This window comes from Manis javanica, chromosome 7, assembly GCF_040802235.1.
Source record: "Manis javanica isolate MJ-LG chromosome 7, MJ_LKY, whole genome shotgun sequence".
In the NCBI taxonomy this organism is placed as follows: Eukaryota; Metazoa; Chordata; class Mammalia; order Pholidota; family Manidae; genus Manis; species Manis javanica.
In genome coordinates, this window is record NC_133162.1 from 132,324,557 (window position 1) to 132,350,488 (window position 25,932).

At 38.6% G+C, this 25,932-nt stretch overlaps 1 protein-coding gene and 1 long non-coding RNA gene across 3 annotated transcripts in view; one reads left to right on the forward strand and one right to left on the reverse strand.

The window, feature by feature from the left end:
- Positions 1-14,013, forward strand: part of LOC118967930 (uncharacterized) — a 289,452-nt gene extending 275,439 nt beyond the window's left edge. Inside the window, exon 5 of the mRNA XM_073241603.1 lies at positions 13,570-14,013. Within this exon, the coding sequence (XP_073097704.1) occupies positions 13,570-14,013 (444 nt within the window). The remainder of the gene's footprint in view (positions 1-13,569) is intronic.
- Positions 1-17,206, reverse strand: part of LOC108384220 (uncharacterized) — a 59,313-nt gene extending 42,107 nt beyond the window's left edge. For both annotated transcript variants that reach the window (XR_012133422.1, XR_012133423.1), the window contains exon 1: positions 17,127-17,206. This is a non-coding gene — a long non-coding RNA (uncharacterized lncRNA). The remainder of the gene's footprint in view (positions 1-17,126) is intronic.
- Positions 17,207-25,932: the final 8,726 nt, after the last annotated feature.

The following is a 25,932-nucleotide window of genomic DNA, read 5'->3' on the forward strand; positions in this document are numbered from 1 at the left end:
GAGAATTTAAGCAATACCTGACTCCATCTTCATGTCCCACATGAGCAGCTATTTGCATTGTATAATAAATTACCACCTTTCCGTATCCATTCCATTTCCAACATTTCCATTTCCAGTTTGCATGTGTTTGAGGGGAGCACCAGGGCCAGGGTCCCTTTGCCTTCAACACCGTAAAAAAAAATTCTCTTCACCAAGAAACCTTTTTAAAATTATTATATTATGACAGTAATTTACCAGTGTACAGTCTATACTTTCTGATCACTGTTTGCATGATTTTCAAGGACATGTCTTTCTGAATTTTTTTATTCTTGTAGAATACAAATATCAAATTTACCATTTTAACCATTTTTCAATATATGCTTCAGTGGCAAGTGCGTTCTTTCACGTTACTGTGCAACCATCACCACCACCCATCTCTAGAATTTCTTTGTCATTCCAAGCCAAAATTCTGTGTATATTAAACACAAACTTCCCATTCTCTTTTTCTTCTCTGCTCTTGGTAACCATTATTTAATATTCTGCCTCTATGAATTTGACTATTCTAAGTACTTCATTTATGTGGAATCATACAGTATGTGTTTGTATTAGGAAGCAGTTTGTGACTGGCTTCTTTTTCTCAGTATTAATGTCTTTAAGCTTCACCTACACAAAAGCATGTACCAGAATTTCCTTCTTTTTTGAAGGCTGATTAATCGTCCATTGTATGTATATACCACATGTTGTTTAGCCATTCATCCTTTGATAGCCATTTAGTTTGCTTCCACCTTTTGGCTATTGTGAATACACAGCTATAAACCTAGATGGATAAATATCTGTTGGCATTCCTGCTTTCAGTTCTTTTAGGTATTTATTTGAGGTGGAAGAGATCAATCATAGTAAATACACTTTTGTTTTTTTGAGGAACTAACATACTGTCTTGCATTTGTCACTGAGTTCTGAACCAAACCACTGTGGGCAACTTTGTCCATAGAAACAGATGTGATGCATTTCCCTGACACTCCAGCTGCAGCGGTTTACACACCCGCCAGCAATGTACAAGGGTTCCAGTTTCTCTATCCCTCACTAACACTTGGTATTTTCTGTTTTTATGCTGTGCATGTTTTCATAAATGTTTTTACAAGTAGTTAGCCGAGTGCCTTCCCCATACTACCTTTCCCACAAAGCATTGAATTAATGAATGTTGTTCTACCTTCTCCCAGGTCATTGACATTTATGTCTATGTAGCAAAGTACTTTTAAAGTGTGGAGTCCATGGGCTTCAGGCATCAGAATTACTTGTGGTGCTTTGTAAGAAGGCAGATTCCTGGGACACATTCCAGACCCCTAGAATCTGGAACTCCTAGATTAGAGCCTCAGGAATCTACAGCGTTAATGGCATCTCAGGTGACGTTGCACAAAGAGGATAGGAGACAGTGCATTTGACCAGACTGTAAACACTTGAAGGCACGATTTACCTTTTCCAATCCTTGGCAGCTTCTCACATTAAATTGGAAACTTTGTTTTTCTTTTTAGTACTAACATTGAGATTTGTGTTTTAAGCCTCAAAAGAGCAAGTTTTGAATGACTGTTTTCCTAAAGATGTATTCTGTGAGGGCAATAAAAGCTTCCCTGTGTGACAGAACATCAGCTTTGTGCTAAATAACAGGTATTGTCTGGTCCCCAGCCTGCTTGGGATAATCCATAAAACATTTCATGAATACCTTCTTTTATTAAATACTAATTATCCACATCCTGCAGACAGTTTCTTGAGGGGCTGCGGAGATTGGTTCTTTGACTGAGGATGGGTTTTTGTTCTATAGAATTTGGAAACAAAAGCTGCTTCCATCAGCCTTTACCTGTAAACCTTGTAAGCTGAGCACACAGGACAAGCAGGGGTTGTGGTCGAAAGTGCACTTCTGTCTTCCCTGACTTACTAAATAATGTAGCTCCCAGAGCTATGAGAGATTTGGTGTCTTGTAACCGCTGTCTAGTGACGTATGTCCATCATGTTTGATGTTCATTAGTTAGATGAGATCAGTGAGTGAAAGAACTGTTAAATTTGTGTTTTCCTTTCATGGATATGTAACTGTGGTAGCCGAGTCACAGGACAGAACTTGACAGAAAAGGACATGGCGGTAAGATAAGCTTATTGCAAATATACAACTTCATAGATTATTTTAATGTCTTAGCAAGGTCCTTTGTCAGTTCACTTAATAAATGTGAACAAGGAGATAAAAGAAAGAAAAATAAATAATGCATTATTCTTAACTTTTTCTTTATGTATATGAATTATGCACACATCTTATTAGTGGCAAACTAAGTAATGTACTAATTTTAGGTACTTTTTCAGAAGGAAACTAATTGCAGATCTGTTTTGATGAAGTTTGTATAGCTGGAAAAACTAATGCAATTGGCAGAATCTGATATTAAAGCTTTAGTTAGATATTTTTTTAATATGAAAATGCCATTTCTTTGAAACTCTTAACTCATTTCTTTCACATTCTTATCAGGTGGATGTTCAGCAACTATCTGCCCAAACTAATTAAAATTTTTCTTCCAAAAAGATCTATTTTCTTTCCTGACAAATATTTTTAGTCATTGCCTTTCAGATGTTTTTCCTTTTAAAAAAATGAGTTTTGTCTGATAATATTTCTTAATCACAACAAAAATGCTAAATGCTTGATAATAGAAAATATAACCAAAACAGAGAAATAAATAAATTACAGCAATATTTGTTTTATAAACCTGGGATTCTCACTCTCTTGGAAGGTGCTGGTTCGCTTTATTTTCCAAACCTTAACTTGCTTTCTACAGTTCCAGGACTGAGGACTGGCAGGTGATCTGGCTCAGTGACAACAAATTTGGCAGATTCTTAGAAACCTTTTGTTTTGTAGTTTGACACTATAGCTTCCTGATGCCCAGAGGCCTCACCATCTTCTTATGTTCTCTCATCTTTTGGGGGTCATTAGCTATTGTTTTAAAGGGGGCTAACATTATATTGCAAAATATTTTTCCCTTCCAGGCATATAGCTTGAGTTACCAAAGGTGAGAAGACAACTAGAAAAGGTCCTACCCCACAATACAGTTTTAGTGCACTGTGATATCTTTTTAGTCTTAAATTGGTAGAGCCCTCATTTTGATTAACAAAGAGTTTCCTAATTTTAGTTGGTATGAAAATTGCTAAATTATGTCTGAAAAAATTGTTTTTATATTATAGTCATGTTTAAAGGGATTGCAGAATACGCTGTGATCTTTGAAATGTAGCATATAAGGGGAAGGTCGGTGTTGTTGGGAAAAGAGAGAACATGCAAAAACCAGTAAAAATAATGGAAACAGGCACTTGGTGATTTTTTTCACACAAAAAAAATTGATTTATGACTGAGATGATTGTTGGAAAAAGCTCTGTCATGCAATCTGGCCCTGGGCAGCATGCTGTGTTTTCAGAATGTCAAAATAAACATGAAATGACTGGATACTGTGAAACAGGGTTAAATAAACCCCGCAGAACTCCACCTGCCTGAGTCTGGCAAAAAGCTCTCCCTCCAGGTTCCCACAGGAAATGTGTTGAGGAGGTTTCTCCAGGCCCTGGAGCTGAGTGTGTTTTCCAAAATAATCTTTGGTTGCCAGCCATAGAATGCCATGATTCTAGAGCAGTGGAAATGACATGGCTTGCAGTCGGGCTCAGCTATCACTTCACAGAAGCAGTATAAATATATATGTAAAACCACCAGAGGGAAAAAGTCGGGATCACGTGCCGATCCTGGGGAGGGCTTGGCAGTGCCGTAATTTAAAACAGAGATGCTGCGGTAAACTGACTCTGGGGTTTAAGTTACCTCCAATGGTCGTTCTCTGCTTCGTGTAAACTGAGAATATTGGAATTTGATGCCATAAATATTGGAGTAATGGGTAGGAAATTTAAAAATCTTCCAGAAAAGTCCGTATCTGTTTTTAAAAGCCATTAGATTTTTTTCTTGCATGAAAGGAGGTAGATGGTTTGAACTAATGCTACTAAAGACAGTATTTTTTCTTTAAAACTGTCGAATAGCCAATTGCCTCAAATCCCAATGCAATGACACAATTATATGTACTTTTCAAATGCTTTTACTTCTTGAACATATGCATGCATTTTGAAATAATGAGAAATATTCACTTTTGTGTATTTCTTTGCTTAATGTTATATTATAAATTTATTTCAATATTTCTATGTTGTCTTCATAATGACTAGTTCACATGGCTACATACTTTCATTGTCTGGCTAGACTATAATTTATTAAAACATTCCTCTTTTAGCTTTAGGCTTTCTTTAAGAATGGCTATAAAAATGCTCAAAGGGACATTCACATGTAAATAATGTTCTTAAATTTTTGCGTTAAGATAAATTGTGGCTTTGATAATAGAAAATATCTTGTGGCTTGACATACGTCAAAGGTGTCAGCACTTTTGTCAGTCTTGCTATATATTAGGCTGTTTAAAACTTTTCATGTGCTATCATTCTGCAATAATCACCTATTTCTTGTATTTGGAAATGTGTCCAAGTTGACAAACAACGCTGCTTTAAACTTGAAACCCTCAGTAGAAAAGTATGCCAAAGCATGTCTTCAAATACAAAAGTAAGACTTGTGATTTATAAGAAATCTTAGTAAATCAACCCTATGAGACTATTTACAAAACTTGATTTAAATTTGACCTCAGGGAATTTCAGTGGAATGGGAAAGCATTTGGTTATTTTTCTTCCCTGCAAGAGTTACTTCAGGACTTCATTTTTCTGTGAGCAGACTGGTTTGCTTGACAGGCAAAACCATTGTTGGGTTCTTGTTTTATGAAATGGGCCACAAAACTTATGTTATTATTATAATTAGAAATAAATTCATCATTACAATAAGAGAGGCAGGAGATAATTCTTACAATTATAGAGATGACAAGATGTAAGAATACTTTTTGTAAGAATCAAGTTATTAATACATTGAAAACTTAGTTTTGAACAAGGCTTTCCTACCCCTGCTTAGGAAATTTCCCTCTTAGCCCCTTATACTCTTTCCCGTGAGATAGCAGATCACCTTGGCAACATGAACTGAAGTCTTTGGAATCCTGATGTGAATGTCAGTGCATATGTATACACTGAATCGTGGCAGATTCCATCTGGTAGTCCACGCAAGCAGTTACTCTGTGTTTCTTGAGTATGGGTGTCAGATTACCCTTCTTAAAATCACCTCACCTCCTTAATACACAGGGAGCTGTAACATGTTTGATGAGTAAGGACTGATTCTCTGAGGAAGTCATGCCTTAAGTTGAGACCAGAGCATAATCAGGAGATACCAGAATGGTAGAGAGGAGAGAACTGAGGTAGAAGGAACAGCATGTGCAAAAGCCCCTGTGGGATGAGAGAAAATCCAGAATATATGAGACGGAAAGAAAGACAGAAGGATTACATCCCAGACAGAGAGAATGATGGAGAGGAATCTTGGTTGAAAATCCCCTGAATTACCAAAACTATCCCCTCAACAAGGAAGAATGCGGAGTTCATTTACTGAGGACAGACCAAGACATTTTATGGGTCATGTGGACATTGCAGAATGGCACAGATTTCTGTGGAAAAGCCGCTATTGGACGTGTTATGCTGTGGGGCTTTTGTTTCACGTCATCAGTTAGTCCTGTATCTTCTGTGGAAGAATCAAATTGACAGAAACAGGGAAAACTTGATTAACAGGGAAAAACAACAAAAAACCAAAGTTGAATTCCATTGCATATGGTGAAGCCATAGACAGGGTTTCCAAAGGCAGCCATGGAGGACGAGGTGTATAAATATGTCATCCCGAGCCAAGGAGAAGGGGTAGGGGCCTGCGACTTCGAAAGAGAAGTAATTCACCGGACTGGGAAAAGAGTAAATGTCTGATAAACAGAATACCTGACGGGCCACACAGAAACAGTGGAGAACAGAGAGGAATTTTAACAGACTTAGCCACACACACCCTGTTTTTCACACCTCGTGTACGTTACAGTGTAGCTCTCTAAGGTGACAGCTCTCCTCCTGGAGTAGTGCAGTTGTGGGAGGTGGGAGGTCAAAGTATCCCCCTGAGTCTTCTGGGCCTATTTGATGGTTTTTCAGCTCAAAATAATTTCCGTATCACAGCGGCACATCTTGGGGCAGCCTGGCCGTAGCCCCCTATATGCCTAAGTACCAAGATTTATATGACAAAAATCCAAAGTCCAGACTGACAAAAACCCAAAGTCCAGACTTCCTATACTCGGTTATTCTTAAGCATTGCTCACCCGGGTGGCTAAATAAGGTGGGAGGTAGGCCACCCCACACCCAGCAACGGACCTCTGGAAATGCCAACAGAAGTGAATCCTACGTTAATCGAAGTCTGTCTCGCTGAGTGTGAAAGGAGAAGATGCTGTGAGCATTTGGCAGCCTCGGCACTGTGGTCACAGGGAGATTACCTATCTAGCCCCTTGGGGCTCTTCATTTCAAATCAATTTTTTTTTAATTAAGTAACTTTTATAAAATATACAGTTAACAGTTATTATCCTCTGTTCTCACATATCCAGATTCTTACTTATTATGCAATTCCCTGAATGCCGTAAAAGTATTCTCATTTTATACATAAATATTTCTGTTTATCATATGATCTTTAACAGAGGCCAGCTGTTTTTTAATAAAATAAAAATACAAGAAAAGTTATTTGTTAAATATAATGACACATACTTTTTAAAAACTTGTCAAAGTTATGACTGAGATGATTAATGAATTTCTACTACTTGTGTATGAAGGAATCTGAGGCTTGCCTTTTATAATTAGTGATTTTTGCCCCATGTCTTTGATGATAAACACCTTAGGATGTTGTGGGCAATTTATAATAAAGGTTTCTTTCATTAAGTAAGTTTAGGACAGCACTGAATTACTTGGGCTTCTTTTTGTCTGAAAGGCTTCCCAGCTTTTTATATGGAAATGCATACTGCAGTCCTCTCAGAGTGTGATGAATAGTTTCTTAAACTTACTTTTCTAGATAATTCTTGTTGTATGTTTTCTGAAGAATAGCGTGGAAAAATGAAGGGCCTGGTTTTCGGGAAATGCGGCCCTCCGCCCCATGCCCTGCCCTGGCCGTACGGGGAGAGTAGAAGAGCTGTGTCCAGCCTGAGTCACACCCCAACACACGTGGTGGTGAGGGGGACAGCGGCGCTCATCAGCACAACAGTATTGAAAACGTGTCCTCATGACCTACTGTTGGAATCGCACGGGAAATATTTCTTACTGAGCAAGTTTTATAGCAGTGTCGATCCAATCAGGAAAGAGAAACCGCACAACAGCTTAAACAGAAGTTTAATATAAAAAATTAACTATTATAAAAATAGAACTATAATTCATAAAGAAACATTATATGGTACCTAGGGCAGGGTGAGAGGAACCGAGGGAGGACAAACCCGCGCAGGGGTCGGACCTAGCTGGAGAAGGTGTGGTTCAGCCCCAGGAGAGAAGAGCAACGAGCTCCTGGCTCAGCCAGGCTAGGGCCGCAGGGGAGTTTCTAGACGAGCCGCTCTGGAGGGCGCAGACTGAACAGGTGATCAGCAGCGGGCAGCAAGGCCCCGCAGGGAGAATGAGAGACTCTGCCTGGCAAAGAGGCCTGCAGAGCGCGTGGGCTGTGCAGCGACTGGCAGGGGGAGCGGCAGAGCTGTGCTATTTTCTGGGTCACAGGCAGGTGACATGCGAGCCCCGTGGCCTTGCAGAGGCAGCAGCTGCTCCCTGTGTGACCCTCGAGGTCACAGGCAGCTATGGGATTTGTTTCCGTGTTGAGAGGGCAGTGGAAAGAGTATCCCCAGGCCAAGGCTGCAAGATCATAGCGGGGTGGTGTTCAGTGCGGGTGATCAGACGGACTCTACTGATGTCACATCCGTAACCCCTGACCCCCTGCCCTCCCAGCACAGGGCGGACTCTGCCTCCTGCAGCGACCTTTCAGCGCCCTCTTCTGAGAAAGCAAAACATTGCGCTCACTTTAAAGGAGAAATACTTGAAGGGATTCAGGCTTTTCTCATGGCGAGTGTATTGAAGGGTGCACGGGGGTACAGGGTAAATTATGCCACTTATCAATCACAATGGTGATTACACAGCAGACCCGAGGCCACTGCACAATGTGAATGCTGGCACTGCTGTCTGTGTTTCTCACCCTGCCTTCTAAGTGGAATAAAATCCACCCAGTTATTATTTAGTTACATAATAATGTCCTTACAAAACTGCAGTACATTATCAAAATCAAGAAGGTGACATTGACACAAAGCATGTATATAGTTCTATGCCATCTTATCACATGTGTAGATTGTTACACTTTATTGTAATTCATTTTTTATAACTAGCAATCAAGATCAGAGCTGTTCCTCCCCCACCCAGATCTCCTCTGTGCTGCCCCTTCACAGTTATAACCCCCCACATTCATTACCCCTGGCAGCCAGTACTCTGTTCTGTGCACCTGTAATTTTCGTTCTTTTTAAGAATGCTATGTAAATGCAATCATATAGTATGTGATCTGTTGAAACTGGTTTTTTTTTCCTCTCAGCATATCTTTTCGTATATAGTTGGATAATGATTTTTACCTACTCTGCAATCTCCATCTTTTGACTGCTGTTTTTAGACTGCATTTCATGCAATAATTGATACCACACGGCTTGAGCCTGCTATTTTAGTTTGCTTTATCTTTATTCCCTCTGTTTTCTGTTTCTGAGAGTTACTTGACTATTCATTAAAATCCATTCTGATTTACCTATAGTGTTTTTTTAAAAAACATATCTCACACATCATGGGTTTTTCTTCAGTTGTTTCTCTAGATATCATGTTATAGATAACTTATCACAGTCCATTGGTGTCAGCATTTTGCCAGTTTGAGTGAAGCGTAGAAATTTTACCTCCTTTGTCCCTTTAACCTCCCTAGTTAATGATAAAATTGTCCTAAATAACTTTCCTACATATAGCGAGAACTGCATCAGTGTTACATTGTTTGATTTAACCACCAATCATAATTCAGAATATTTAAGAGGCAAAAATTGTGTATGTTTATCCATGATTTTGTTCTTTTTATTGTTCTTTCTTCATTTCTGATGTTCCAGGATTCCTCCTTTCATAATTTTTATATTTCAAGAAGTCCTTTTGACTTTCTTTTGGGGTAAGTTTGGTGGCAGTGAATTCTCTTAGCTTTTTTTCATCTGAGAACATCATCATTTTCCCTTTCATTTCTGAAAGATAATTTTGGTAGAAATAGAATTTGGAGTAAAAAGTTATCATCTTTTAGCACTTGAAAAATATTGTGCCGCTTTCTCCTGCCTCCATGGTTTCTGATGAGAAATACATTGAAAATTCAATTTGCTTTTCCCCTATAGGTAACATGCCATTTCTTTCTCATTGTCTTTAAGGTTTTAAAAATCTTTTGTTTTCTGAAATTTGATGTCCTAGTGGTTAGCTCAGTGCTTTTAACCTGTAGGTCCATGTCTTGCCAAATTTGGGGAATTTTAGTCATGTTTCTTTGAATACTTTTGGAGCACCACCGTCCTCCTCCTCTTCTGGGACTGCAGTGAAACGAATGTTAGATTTCTGTTACAGTGTCACTGAGCCCTGATTTTTTTTTTTTGTATTTTGTATGTTGCTCACATTGGATAATTTATGTCATTCTATCTTCAGATTCATTGATGTTTTTTTTGTGTGTGTGTGTCCTTTCCATTCTGCTGAGACCATCCAGTGGTTTTTTTATTTTGGTTATTATATCCAATTTTCATTTGGTTCTTATATTTTCCATTAAATTTTTTTTTCAGGCATGTTTATAATTGCTCATTGAAGCAATTTTATGAAGACTACTTTAAAATTCAGATAATTCCAAATATCTGAGTTATCTCAGTATGGATGTCTGTTGACAGTTTTTTCCCCTTCAAATTAGGTTTTCCAGGCTCTTGGTATGACCAGTGATTTTCAGTTGTATCCTGAACATCTGGGCAATTATGTTATGAACTTTGGGTCTTAGATTCTGTTTCGGAAGATGAAGGGAGGAGTTGCCTCATTATTTCCAAATGGGGAATGGAAACCCAGTTTCCTTAGTCAGCCTCGTTTGTCTGGAAAGGGGTGATCTGTTACTATTAGGTGGAGCTGGGCTTTCACTGATACCACCTTGGCTTCCTGGAAAAGAGAGAAACACCCCCTTTCCTGCTTCCCGTGTAGCCTGCACTGACGCCGCTACTGGAAGAGAAGCCTCACCAACTGAACGCTGGTGAAAATTCTCGCTGCCTGCTGCACGTCCCTGATGCAAGCAGGACCGGGGAGAAACACCTTGCTGCCACTAGGGGGTGCAGAAGTACGCGATCCCCACGTGGCATCCGCCGACACTTTGGGGAGGGCTCAGTACGTGGAGTGCGGATGAAAATCCTGGCCCCCAGCTGGGCCTTCTCTGACACCGTCAGGGCGGCAGGAGGAGGGGACAGCGAGGAGCAAAGTCAGCATTTTTTATGGCGTTTGTAAGAAATATTATTTGATTGTTGTGCCTACTTCCTGGCACACAGCCCCTAAAACTTTTGGACTCTCTGGGGTAATGAGTGCCTTTTTTATGCTAATGAGATGACTGGAGGCTGGAGTTCCTAGACAGTCATGATGGGGGTTGAAAGACCAAAGACAGACCAAAGCATGATTAGAGGATTGGAAGTTTCAACCCCGTGCCCTGACCTCTGAGGAGGGGAGAGGGATGGGGACATTGAATTAATCACAGATGGCCAATGATTTCATCAAAACGCCTATAAACGAAACCTCCATAAAGCACCCTAAACCATGGGGATTGAAGAGCACACAGGGTGTTGCATGTGGTGCTCCAGGAGAGGGCATGGAAGCTCTGCATCGCCACCCACCGCCTTGTTCTATACATCGCTTCCATTTGTCTGTTCCTGAGTTGTGTCCTTTATCATAAACAGGTAAATGTAAGTAAAGTGCCTTCCTGAGTTCTGTGAGATGTTCTAGCAAATTATGTACCTCAGTAGGGGGATCATGGGAATCCCAACTGATAGTTGGTCAGAAGTACAGGGGACAACCTGAGATTTGTGGCTACCCTCTGAGGTGGGAGTGGACTTATGGGACTGAGACTAATGTTTGGCATCTCCACTAATGCCAGGTAGTGTCAGAACTGAATTGCACTGTAGATGCCCATTTGGAGTCCAGAGAGTTAGAGAACTGGTCGATGAAAGAAAAAATGACATATGTATGAGTCCACTGTTTGCCTACAGCATAGCAATCATGGTCTAAAAGTTTTGTGTTTTGCTAAGTTGCCCTTGTCCTGTTTCTTTGACTAGAGAGAATGGCTTTTCTTGGGGAATTTTCTTTGTTCCCACTGGAGTCTTCAGTTTCTGGGTCCTCCAGCACCAAGATCTGGATATGTAAGGCTAAAAGAGAACTCAGGGGATCACCACCGTGTTATTCCCCCAGTCCCCAGGCACTTAGGCAGGCTACCTTTCAAAGTCCTTTTATGTCTGTTTTATATATAGAGAGAGTTTTTAGCTGTATTTAATGTAGAGGAAAGTATGTCTATTCCATCTTTATTTATAACACAAAGTTCCAAATCACTTCTAAATATTAGGATTTCCTGTTCTATATGAGGAAAAAAATTAGTTTTCTTCCTCAACTTTTTCTTCTTCCTAGCTTTCTGTTCCCAACTGTGCAAGGTTAGTTCAGAAATAATTTTTTCATTAGCCTCATGAGGTCACTATTACCAGCTGTGACAATGTCCCAAACATTCCCTCGTTAATAAGATCTTTTTCTGAAGTCTTTTTATACATGAGAAAACAGACATTTTCAGCATATGTTGATTAGATTTTCAACACGTACTGATCAGTTTCCCAAACAGATATTCAGGTCTTGTTTGGTGCTGCTATTTTATTGAGACTTTCTGTAATAAGTGGCTAGTCCAGTGATATTAATTAGCAATAGTATTAAAGCCAAATTTTACAGTATGTTCAGTCTATGGATTTTCAGCTTAATTCACCCTTCTTCTCCCAGGCACTCCAATCTAGGAGGCTCATGTGTAGCATGGATATTGAGTGATTATAATGATGTTTAAGCCTGAAATGGGACTAAATGGCTATTAGGGGATCTAATACAGAAGTTTCATATGTATTATCTAATGCATGTCTCAAAGCCACAATATATATAAATTCATTTTACCAATGAAGCTTTTGCAAGGTCGTACAGTTACTAAAACCCAACCTGGGATTGAACTCCTGCTATTAAGTATAGAACTGTTAAGCAGTCCATGAACCATTAGTAGACCATTATTACATCAATTTAGTGGGTAGCAAACATTTGCTTTAAAAGTGGAGGGTTATCAGAGTAAAAATTATTACTGGACATTTCATATAATAAGGGAAAGTATTATTTAAAGAGAACAAACATTTCTTTTATATTTATTTATTTACTTACTTATTTGTATTTATGTTATATATGCACTGAGTCCCAGTGCATAAGATGTTATTTTATAATGTGGTCTGCAGTCAAATAAGTATGGAGCCAGTGTATTAGGTGACCTTTTGAGATACTTCCAGGCCTTAATCTAAGTGAGATTGTTTACCATACCCACTGTGCTAATACTTTTCTGGGAAAATGCATCAATCCTAAAGAGCAAAATTAATTAAAGCCCCATATTTGCAGGGTAGACTCTCTGGGTTAGAATAGAAATTAGCTATTTCTAGGGCAAAAATTCATGCAAGTGTGCAACTCTTACTGCCTATGATTTGTGTTTGTACGTGTGTATTTATTTCTGGTAAGAGTTCATTTTGCCATTTGGTTTTATTTCCACTCTCCACAAAACTGTGAAACAAGGTGAAATTCTAATCAGTTTCACAATAAGATGTGAATTGGACACTTAAAGTGTGAAAGAGACGTTACACTCCAGGGGCTAAGAGGGCAAAATCTGGAGTCACAAGACGTACTTTACATTTAGGCTTTGTCACTCAAAACCCTGGGTAAATTACTTCTCAATTCCCTTACCTGGAAAATAGTAATCATGGAAGCAACTAACTCATTGTGATAATGGTGGGATTAAAATGAGATATAAATATAAAGTTATTATCAAAAGACTTACCTTATAGCAAAAACTTAATAACTGTTAGATGTCTGTCTTTTACATCTGAAGGACAACATTTGCAGAAACCAATCATTTCAAAAGAAATCCTGAACTGTTATAGGCAGGAAATGAACCTTTTTCTTTCATGTTAGACATTAAATTGCTATGTTCTCAAGTATACCAACTAATGAATGAACATTGTCCAAGTTTGACATTGTAAATAATTGTTGGGTGATTTTACATAGAGGGAAAGGGAATAAAATCATGTCTTCCTAGATTTTGTCTCTTTACATTCAAATGTCCATGACTGTATAAATGAGTCCTCTCCGTAATCTAATTCTAGGTTAACTGACAGAACTTTGTAGGGTCAAGTAAAGAGCTGGAAATTACTTAGGAAAGCGGGATTTCTACACTGTAACATAACCCCCAAGAGCTGGCCATCCTAAAAACTGTGTTTTGAAAATGGCTCACATGCCTGAGCATATCTTTGATGAAAGATACTTTTGATATCGCAGGTCAACCTGGAGCCATCCATGTTCCCCGTGCAGCGGGGCTCCCTGAGCCTCCTGAGACAGAAATGGGAATCCGGTGATCACCAGAAGGTGGGGTGCTGTCCTGGGGGCAGTCACTGCAGGCTCTTCCAGCCTCAAAAGAGCCGATTGCTTGAACCTGGAGAGGCAGTGTCAGCACCGGGACCTCCAGGTCCTCCAAGTCAGCCCTGCAGCGCAGGAGCGATGCTGAACTCAGAACCCGAGGAAATGAGCCCTGAGCACAAGGGCGAGAACCCCAGGGAACATGGCCGGCCTGAAGTGCTGAAGGAGGATCCCTTGAGAGGTCCGCGCAGGATCGAACGCTTCTCCATTGCTCTTGATAAACTGAGGAGTGTGTTTGAGGCTCCTAGGAGTGGAAACAGCCCAGCTGGACCAGCTGAGTACGGCCGAAAGGTAAGAAGCCATTGATTGAGGGTATCCATTTACAGTTGACAAGCCGAGTGGTTGCTAGCCTACCATTTATTTCTAAGCATGTAATGTTTTTTTCCCCTTTCCTGTACTCTAGACAGATGTCCTGAAGAAGCCATGTAATAGTGTGAACTGTGGCATCCTCTTTTATTGACTTCCTCTGTGTCATGTTCCACTGGGGGCTCTGCCTCCTTTCACTCCCACAAAATCAGCTCTGATAGGCCCTCTTATGCTGGGGTTTCTTTATATATGTGCCTTGCTTACACAACAAGGTTTAAATTCTTTAGAGGCAGGAACAATTTCTTACCACTCTTTGTACTTCAAACATCTAACAAACGGTGCTGTATTTAACTAGAGCTCAGTGAGGATTTATCAATAATGATAGTGAAATAGAACAAGTAAAGGCTTTGAAACCAGAGTGACCTAGATTTTATCCTAAAAACCTCCCATTTACTGCTCTAGTTGCATGACACTTAACCTTGTGAATACAAATGTCTTAATCTGCTACTTTACAAGGATTTTGTGAGGATTATTGATAATATATTTAACTGCTAGACATAGAGTCTGGAATATTTTGCGGTAAATGATGATCATGCCTCAGTGATTTTAGTGTAGTACAATGTTGCAATATGGAATGTGTCTATTAGCTAGAGGGACATATTATCAAACACAGGAAATAGGATTAGCAGCATTATTAACAAACACCACATTTATACTTTTGTTGTCAATTGAAAGCAACTATTGTTTAAACTGGAATTGATTGAATTTATTAAAATTCATCTGAGCACCAACATAAGAGATGATAATTGAATTTAATAAAGAATTAATAACTGATCTTGGGTTTTCCACTGAAATGCAACTCTATGCTTTGTTGGTTTTTTGTTTATTTGTTTCACCTAGTGACAGTGATTAGGAAGGTGCAGTCTTATTCTTGTTGATGGATAATGAGCCTTCGTAGAAGGATTAACAGAAATAGAAAAGTTTTCAATAAAAATAATTTTGCTAATACTTGTTTTATTTTTCCTATTTTTCTATTGGGACATGTTACAATGAGACTATTATTGTGCATCAAATAACTTGACATAGTTTAAAGAGAAAAAGGGATATAAAATTATATTTATGAAGTTATGTTAAAACTAGAGGATTTCTCAAAAAAGTACAACCATTTGCCAATCCCTAATTTGAGGGCTTTATTTCCCGCTTTTTATTCTATAGGTACAATGCTTTTGGTAGCTTTGTCATATCTTTTAGTTGGATGTCTAGGGATTGGTGTACACTTAACATAGATACTTACAATATAATTAATTTTTTTATCTTAATAAATTAAGAAAGGTAAAGCAATAGAAAGAGTTTCCATTCAATCTTGGTTGACTTACGTATAACAGTTTTGGATGTTTACTCAAGATAATTGACAAAAGAAATGGCCAAAGGTAGAAATAGTCATCCTTATAAATTATATAATATAACCCATCTTCTTCTGGAGCAGATGTAACTGCTTATATGTAATAGTAAAGAAATTAAGCATTTCTAAAGTTTTCTGTTAAAATGTGAGATTACTTCTATGGGTATGGTATGTGATTTTGGATCAAGTGCCATAAAAATAGTTATAGAAAGAAGCAGATACATGAAAACCACCATTTGGTTTGCAAAAATGGAATCTGGTTAGCATATTTGATATACTGTGTTCTAGATATTCCAAGGTACTATGTCATAATGTAGTGTTTCTCTAAATATATGAAACCTGGATTGTGCAATTATAAATTTATCATCCACACCAGACACATGTTATTTTTTAGAATCAGTTTATATAAGTGAGTATTACGAATGTTTATAAAACTCTCTATGTAAATTCCATAATATTTCTAGAACAAGGAGGAAAAAGGAAAAAATAAGCCAGTGACAAATTAACTTGCTCTCTTCCAATGAAGTATTTTGTTATTTCATTAGTCATGTGAAAAGATCCTCCTTCAACTTCATTTGAAATTATATATTTCATGCTAAAGCAAAGTAATTATATATAATGTAACTCTTAAGGCTTTGTTTCTATAAATCTTTTTTTCTTCCTCATATCAATAAGTTATGTTATTATTATAAAGTAATGAAGTAACCTTTGTTTGAATAAACTATATAAAAACATTCTAGCTACTTTATGACACATACTTATGGAAACTTTATTGAGATATTGGTGATATGGGGCAAGGTATTGAGTATTTATGATATTTAAGCAAGGATTGAAAATAATTTTAGGTAGGAAAAGTTTTTACGATTGAATCATCTCAACCATACTAAACAATGAACTGCATTTTACTGTTGCTGTAGAAGGAAATGTCAGAAATTGACACTTAGAAAAAAATAGAAAAAATTTATAGAATTATTGAGGTTCAATCTATAAATTGTAGAATTTTTAAAGGTGTAGAATATTTTATATGTATGCATATGAGTTTACAGATATGTATGTATTTGTTTAAAGCATTTTGAGCATATAGGAGAAATATATCATTATTAAAAAGTATCCATTTAAGGATAGTTTGGTGTTTAAAACTGCTAATTGGATAAAGAAACTCCAAGAGTCAGTATTATTTTCTATAAGTATACAAGCTCACTGTATCTTTAGTATAACAGATAAAGAGACAGAATATCAACCCCCCAAAAAATATTCACTGTATCCCAGAGCTTTTGTTAAAGCAATTTACCTAACATAAATACTATAGAAAATGAATGAGAAATTCTTAAAATAACTTTGCCTACTGATATTTGATAATTTCCAAAAAGAAATACAACCTATTCTTATCATTTCTGCCACACCCTGTCAAAGCAACTTAGAGTGAACTTCCGAACTGAAGATTTTTATGCTTGTGAGGGAACTGTAACTCAGACATAAATTCACGCCAGCATGATCCCAAATAAATGGTGTGGAACATGATTTTAAAACAGTTTTTAAGAACTCACAAGAATCTAAGATTATAAATCTTTGAGAGCATGACATACCTACTTGTAACACTGAGACATAAATGGTTATTGTGTAAGGCAGTGTGTCAGTTAGCAATTGTCATGTAACAGACCACCCCAAAACTTATTTAAATTTTAAACAATAAGGATTTATTCTTACTTACCCAGTCTCTAGTGAGCTGGGAAGTTTCTCTCTTTTCTCCTGGTCTCACTCGTGCAGACACAGTCAGCTGCCAAGTCAGCTGAGGTCTGTCTATTCTAGGATGGCTACAGAGCTGGGACAGCTCAGCTCTGCCCATGTGGTGTCTCCTCCTCCAGCAGGGAGCCCAGTGCTGTGCACAAGCCAGCTGAGTCTCAAGAAAGAAAGTGGAGCTTCATGAAGTCTGTAGGGGTCTGTGCTCGGAAGCGGCACATGACTTCTCTGTAATATATTGGTCAAAATTGCCATAAAATAACCCAGGTTAGTAATGTGCTGAAAAAGACTCTACCTCTTGATGGGAGGATTTGCAAATTTACTTTTGCAAAGATAAATGATTACAAGGAGGGAATTGTAATCATGCTGCAGTCTACCACAGGCCAGTTTACTTAAATATATTCAAGAATCAGAATGGTTTACATATTCATAAATTAATGCAAACAGCAGGATGAGGACCTTCAGAAGGATCCATGTTGACAACTGTTTATGGACAAAATGCATGTCAGTCTTCTCTTAGATTCAGTTAATTGACTGCAATGATGATAGTTACCATGGAAGGCAAATAATGGGCTCCCGAAGATACCCACTTCTTAATCCCCAGAACTCGTGAATATGTTACTTGACATGCAAAAGGGACTTTGCAAATGCGATTAAGTTAAGGATCTTGACATGCAAAGATTTTCCTGAATCATTCCAGGTGAAAATGGGATCTTTCTAAGAGGTTGGCAGGAATGTCAAAGAAAGCATGATGATAGAAGCCACAGTGGCGCTGGCGCAGGGCCGTGACACAAGCAATGTGGGCAGCCTTTAGAAACTGGAAAACGCAGGGAAACCAGTCACCTGCAGAGCATCCCCAGGGACGACACGCTGACAGACACCTTGTCTTTAGCCAAGTGAAACTGATCTCAGACGTTGATTTCCAGAGCTGTACGATAATAAATCTGTTGTTTTAAGCCACTAAGTTTGTGGTAATGTGTTACAGCAACAATATGAAACTGATGCAGTTACACTGCAGGCTCATCAGACATTGTTAAAAAATGATTGGGTGGTACCTGACTTTGGACTTTTCCTCTGGTCTTCCCTGATGAACATATGAACATATTCATGTATTTCCTAATGGATCGTTGGCTTTCCACTATTTGTAATTGATGATATGAATGCTTATAATATTAAGTAACCAAGAAACATTAATAAATCTTAGTTTTGGGTGATCTGTATTTGAGGTGCAACACAGAGTCACCTGAAAGGGTGAATTTATCAGAAGGAAAGGAATTTTGGTGAAAAAAAAAGAGAAAAGAGAGAGAGAATATTATAAAGGAACAACCATATAAACTTGTGGGACACACTTGCTTCACTTCTTGTTTCTTGTATGGGTGATAGAGTTTATGTGGAATATATGTGCAATTTTTTAAAAAAACTAACAACTCTGGCTAATCAGTTCTGAATAAGAGCAATGCTTAGACTAATTCGGAATAGAACAAGGTGGTGTGAGTCCCTCTTCCTTTCGGGCTCCAAGTTGCTGTCCACAGAACTGGGCGAGTGAAACCCCATAAAGGGGTCATGGTAGCCTCCTTGTGACCCACTGTACATAAGGAGTGTCTTGATTTGATACATTAATTTTGCCTTTGTTCCATTCATGCCTTTGAACTTCAAATGGTTAATTATCTGATTTTCACAGCAGATTATTTAATGACTTACGTGTGTTTTTAACACACAGTTCCGATCTCTCTCAAAAACACCACTCACTCGTGCTATCAGGTCGACTTCACCTAATGTCCCAATGGAGACTGTTCCTATCACTTACTGAGGCCTTGTATTGACGAAGACCATTCATACCTAAGCTGAACCTGATGAAAAAAGGAAACACGATTGCCGTATTCTCTCTCTGCTGTCTCCAAGTGCATTGATTTCATCTATGGTGTGCTTGGAGGCTTCGAGGAGCTCGTGGAGACCCGAGGCTGAGGGACTGTGCGCCTGCATGTGCATCAGCGATTAAGCGGGATATGCATAATTCAATATGGTTTAGTTTCCAGAGTATGTTATTTTCATTCCCTCCAATAATCAAAGCCTCTGGTTTTTCATTTAATGACCAATTTGTCATCTCCTACTTTTTAGTTCTGCATAAAATCAGGCCTTCAAAAGCCCAGGTGAATCCTGACTAGCAGTTAGGCTTTTAGATGCTCGAACTAACGTTGGCTCCTTAACCCCAGGCATGTGGGGACTCTGGGATTAATTTAATTCTAATCTCAGAGCAGGAAGCACTGCTTCTTTCCAGGCCGTTTCCTCCATCACAGCCTCTGACTCTCCACCGCCCTTCCTCCTCTCTCATCGGAGTTTCTGAGGTAATTTTTGTCAGGCATGAGGTATTGTGCAAAAACATTTAACAGGGTAGAGGTGATCACAATCTTGAAAATTATTACTGAAAAATCTAGCCACCAAACCCTTAAAAATACAGAACTAAATGTTTTGTTTTGTTTTTAGGTAGGGTGAGAATCTTAAAGATCTGTGAAGAAATATTTTTTCTTTGCCTGAAAAAATGGGCAAATAGTTTTTTGTAGAGCTGAGTAGCGTAATGAGAAAGATCACTACTTTTGTTGCTGTCATTGTTAGAGAACATATACAAAATCACAATTTTCATGTCAGCATCACATTGTGAGCAAATATTCATGACAGCGGGTCATTTGGAAACCTTGGCTTAGCTACTTGCTCCTTGTATAAATTTGAATGAGTCATTTCACCTCATTAATCCTTAATTTTGACATATGTGAAATGTGGCAATACAGCACAGGATTTTTGTGGATGACACTATGTAACACCTGCAGGGGAGGAGGGGTTTAAGTGGTGACAGCAAGTGAAATGTAAGAAATAGCACCCAAGTAGCATCAGATGATTCTCTCTTCTGTTTTCTCCAGGATCATTTCTGTAACTTAATCCATGTCTTTGGGGGAACGTACCTCATCTCAGTGGACTTGTTTCCGCACCTGTGAAGGCAGAGGCTTACACTCCATGGCTTCTAAAGGGGGAAAGGGGCTTTGGACGAAGAGGCTCTTCTTTCGCATCTGACAACACCTTAGACTTTTTTGCAAAGGCCCCACTTTGAAGGACTCTCACTAAAAATTCAGTGGAACAAATGCTAATGACACTTTCCGGCATGAGTTACAGCCCCATTTTGAGATGATGAGACAAAGAACTACAATTTGACAAATTACAATTTTCAAAGCTTTATTAAAACTCTAAGCTGAGATGTATTGTCACCTTCCTTGTCCTTTCCAATTAATGGAAAAGTCACTGGCATTTAGGGACTTGAAGTGCAAACCCAGGAGAAGGGAGACTTACACAGTATGAAAGTGCCTATTGTATCCACAAACACACACAGGAACAAATTCAGTTACACTTGAAAAACAGCACAGGGGCAGGAGTGCTTCCTTTTATGTTTTGTTTCATTTTATGCAGCTTTTTCTTAGTGTTATAATTTGTTTTTTTTAAAACAATGTTCATGTTCTTTGGTTGTTTTTTTTTTTTTACCCACTTCTATGTCTGTTATTTTACTGCCTCCTGCCCAGTGTTTTATGTCAGCTAAAAAAAAAAGTAGCTCTGTGAGCTGATGGTAAAATCCCCACCTGAGCCCACTTGCATGGCCTTAAAGACTTTCAGAGGAACTTGCCATCTTGTCTCATTTGCACCTCACAGTGATATTATGAGTCACAATATGACATTGTTGAAGAATGTAGTGCCAGTAACCACAGGAAGATGTTAAGCAATATTGACTCACCTTCAGCTGGAAAAACTGCTGTCAGTTCATGGATTGGCATTCTTTGACATTTTACTTGGAAAACCAGCAAGAGTTTTCACCCTAGTGTTACAAAAGTATTAATCCCGGCTCTACTGCCTCTGTTGGGAACCGTACTTTTTCTTACCCATCCTGTTTTCCCCAGATGTTTGTCCAGCATTTCTGCTCACTGACCGAATTAAGTCCAGGAGGTCCATGCATGATTTTTATCATCTCCCTTTCCTCCCGTTTCTGATTTTCATACTCGACCAGGTCTTTTGGAGAGTCCTCTCACTATAAAGATAAGTGAGAAAATAAAGAAAAAAAAACTGGGGAAATGCACTGAGAAGAATGATTAAATAGAATTTTGGTCTCTACTCAGGGCCTTTGACTTGACCAAAGGCCATGGAGATGACATTCCAGTCACCATAAGCCCACCAGCAGAAGGCCTCCTCAGGAAGTCAGCATAGGAATTCCTTTGATGCCACCCTGACATCTATCTTTCCATTTACTATGGAAAACCTGGAAGAAACCAACTTAACTAAGTGATCAAAGTTAGTATCCACAGTAATAAGACTGCAATGTCACGTGCCTCCTGAGATGATGTGCTGTGAAAGGCCAAGCTTCAGCCCTGTGGCATTCTTGCCAAAATTATTTGATCTCAGTTTCGTCATGAAAAATCACTAGATAAATCCATGTAGAAGGGCATCCTATAAAACAGCTGGCCACTGGGGTAAAGGTACTTTTAGCAAATCCTTAGAAAATGCCATGGATTGGAAAGGACTAAAGAGACATGACAGCTAAAGTAAGGATGGAATTTTCTATTGAATCTTGGACCAGAAAAGGGGACATTCACTGGAAAGCTGGTAAAATTATAATAAGGTCTGATTAAGTTCTTGTTTCAATAAATGTACTATAGTTAAATAAAATGTTAAGAATAGGGAAATCTGAATGAATGGTATATGGAAATATTCTATATTATTTTTGCAACTTTTCTGTATGTCTAAGATTATTTCAAAGTAAAAAGTTAAATGATCGTTATGATCATTGTTGAAGCGTTGCCACTGTAGAATGGAGGATTATGGCCTCTTCTGTCTTGAGTTTTACAAACCTAACAGATTTATTATTCTTCTAGCCCCTGGTAAAATGTGATCCTTATCTCCACACCCCTATAGTTCTAAAACCTCGGACGGTTCAGTCATTTCATTTCTGCCTATAATCTTAGGATCTCTGCAATTAATTCTTTTCCCAGCAAGAAGACTTTCAGAAGCTGGTGTATCGACAGCTTTATGGTTAGTTCTGCTTTGAATTTATATCCCATTTCCACTCACTGATTTTTCACTACATTTTCAGGAGTAGAGCCTTGTCTGGTTTTTACTGTTGTCGTTTTTGTTGTTTAGAACCTTGGTTTTCTCTTGACTGTAGTCCTTCCAGGGCACTGCCTCAAATTCAAGAGACTCAAATTATCTCTTGTCTCAAACTTCCAGAGCTGTTACTGTCTGTTGCTCTTCCGATATTGATTTGGTATCAAGCTTCAGTCTAAAATACATTGCCAACCCCTCCAATATGCTCACCTTCTCTGTGTTAGATGTAATATATTTTCTTCTGATGGGGTCCCAGTTGCTCCGACTGTGTTTGCCTTGTTTGGGGCTCTGTCCCCTCAGTTCTGTAGCCCCTCAGTTCTGTAGTCTTATTACTGTGGTCTTTCTCACTGTGAACCGAGTCCCAGGGTTATATAGTAAAGCTTCCTTTAAGGTAGTTGCCCTTTTATATTTCTCAAACAAAGTCCTTTATCTGAACTCATAAGTCTGGAATCTTTTGTCGGGTTGAAATTCAGGATCCTGACCATGGATTACAGGGCAGACCCTGAGGGCTTGGAGGGGATGTGTCTCTACCAACCAGTGCAGCTGTCCTGGTACCCTCTCCCTGTACATCAACTGACCTTTAGACACCAAACTGTACCCTTACTTTAGCACCTATTTAGCACTCACTATATTGTGTATGGAAAACAAATGGTTAACATGTCTTCCTATTTGGAATTATATATTTTTTAAATCTGTTTAACGTGTAGTGGCAAGTGAATGCAGTAAGTTCCAAACACCTGAAACAAATGTAAGCCCCATTAGTGTTTCTCATCTACAGCAACTACCACATATGATGATTTATGGTACTTAATGGTGTACTAACTTGTTTTATGTCAATGTAAGTCATTTATTGGATGCCATGAGACAAATTGCCCTAAAAGAGGGGAATGCATCATAATACCTGCAAGTGTCTTCTTCCCCACCCCATTTCTGGAAACATGTCAGGAGCATATATTTAAGTTAATCAAATATCCTGCTTTCAACCTTGATTAGGTGTCAGAATACTTTATTATTAATGATAAAGATGATACAAAGTATTTCCCTTTCTGATCATAGGGATTTTATAATTTAAGATCTAATCTCTTTTCCACTTGCTTTTATTTTTAAGTGTGTTGGAGTAATGTTTTCCTTGTGTCTTGAAACATGTTTGATATTCTTAGAGGAAAGGAAATTCAGGCTATGAAACACAACATCAAAAATACAGGACTGACACAAACAAATTCTCTCTCTCTCTTTCTCATGCAAACACACACACCCGAAAGTACAGTTCTTTTCTGGTGTTTTTTTTTCAATATTTCATGTTTGAAAGTAAATTTGAGAGGTTGCAGGACATGTGTGTCTATGTCTCTAAAAAGACTTATTTATCCAGGACCAGCAATTTTGTTTTTACTGAGATACTTCCCGTCTGCTCTCTTGTTTATGCTGTAGACTGTTCTGCAGGGCTCGTACCTTGCTGAGGTTGTTCCCGCATGCCCCACCTCATTCTAACTTCGGTCCGCCTCTAGGCCACTGACGGAAGTGGTGCCGTGTTGCTGCTAATGGCTCACAAGTAGTAATGATTGAGCACTATTTGCCTGGCACTGTGCTAAGAGTCTCATGGGCGTTGCTGCCATTTAATACTCAGAGCTATCCTAGGAGGGAGGCACTATCATTATTTCCATTTTACAGTTACAAGGTGTAAAATAACTTGCCCAAAGATACACCGCTGGTAGATACTAGAGCTGGGATTTGCACCCATGTTTATCTCAATCCAGAACTCACAGTATTAAAACACTACTCTGCATCCTCTCTAGATTCAGGCTGTCCATTTTCATTCAGAATCTCACAGCTGTGTGTCTGGTATGAGGGTTCCTAGACAGCCATGGAAATCACAAAAACTCCTAAACTTTGAGTGCCACAAACACTACCATTTCTCCTCAATTATAAGACACAGTTTTTTTTCTCATGTTAACATCTTGAAATTGACATGGCTCTTATAGTCAATGGCATTTCATAGTTTGTCAGGAATTCCCCCTTTCTTAGAGGCATCTAATAATGATGTCATTTTACTTTTGATAAAAGTGTAGCATAAATAAAATGTGTACTTTGAATAAATACATTTTAAAAGTTCCTCTTGTGCTAGGAATGTACTAAGCACTTTAAATATATTGTTTCTTTTAATATTTTCAAAACTATTAGTTAAGCTAGGTCAGCATCACCATTATGCATGTGAGAAAATACAGGCTTAGTAAACCCTTCTTGTCTAAGGTCTCTCTGTGACGAAATGGTTGAAAGATGAATCTAATCCAGACAGGCTGCATCCACAGGCCTTACTCTTAAATGGTGAAGAAGCCAGCTTTGTATTATGCCTATTTGGTTAATAGAGTTTAGAGAAAGCTGATCTTTTCCAGTCCATTAATGAACAAGTAACTATGTACCAAATAACTTTCACACTAACAAGGAGCTTTATAAAAAAGTGAAAGCAATCAACAGTGGTTTATTTGGTAGGAAGAATAAGTGTTATATTTAACTTATGTCTTTCTTCCTTTAGGGACTGGGAGTGGAAGCAGAGATGAATTTAGTGCAACTTGACCCAAAGAAACATATTTAGAGATATTTGAAGGAAAAGAGAGAAAAAGATTTTTCTTTAAAAATTATAAAAAGAAAGAGAAACGAAGACATTTAGCTTTATTTTAATAGCCACTAGAAGGCAAAGTTAATTTTCTAATTGGTAAACCCAAAATCTGAAGAAAAGGTCTATTAGAATTTTTGAAACCTAATGAGAGAAGGGAGATAACATGTGAAAACCAAATTTGAAAAAATAAAATGTAGTCAGAATGTGGTCTGCTCGTTCTGTTTTGGGCGTTTCTTTTGAATCCTCTGAATTTCGTACTGTGGACAATCACTCAGAATCAGTCTTCTCTTTCTGTAATTTCATTTTTTTCACACTGTGTAGGTTCACACTGACATCTCAAATCTCCCACTTTTACCTAAATTCTGTCCCCAAATTTTCAACTCATTCTGAAAATTCCCACCTAGCTGTTCTTCAGCCACCTCAGTGTGCCCAAGTCTCAGCTCATTCTCCTCAGTGTAAATCCACGTCTTGCCCAAAGCGTATGTGTTTCCAGGGACAGCACCTTGTGTGCAGTGAGTGGACATCCGCTCTGATCGGTTCATTCATCCTGCTCGTTTGTTTGCCTTCAGCTTCCCGTTTCTCAATTTCTCTTTTCAGTTTTCACTTACCACTTAGCCCTTGTGACTTTGTATCTGGGTTATTACAATATCTTCTGTGAAATATATATTTGTCCTTCAACCACACTTCTTGGCAAAGTCCCTAGAACTCCTAGAATTTCCTGTGATAAGTGTCTTCTGTCACGTTAATGAGGTGACTCTTGAGCCACCCTTAAGGAACCTAAGGTCGGGGGTGGGGGGCTAGTTGCCAGGGGAACCAATCTGTGGTTAGAGACCTGGAACCACACCTCTCAGTACCCCACCCTCCAAACTCCAGGGAGGGGAGAGGCACTAGAGATTGAATCAATTACCAATGATCAGTGATTTCACCATTCATGCCTATGTAATGAAGCCTCCATAAAAAACCAAAAGGATGGGGTTCAGAGAGCTTCAGGGCTGTGGTGGAGATGTGGGGAGAATGGTGTGCCTGG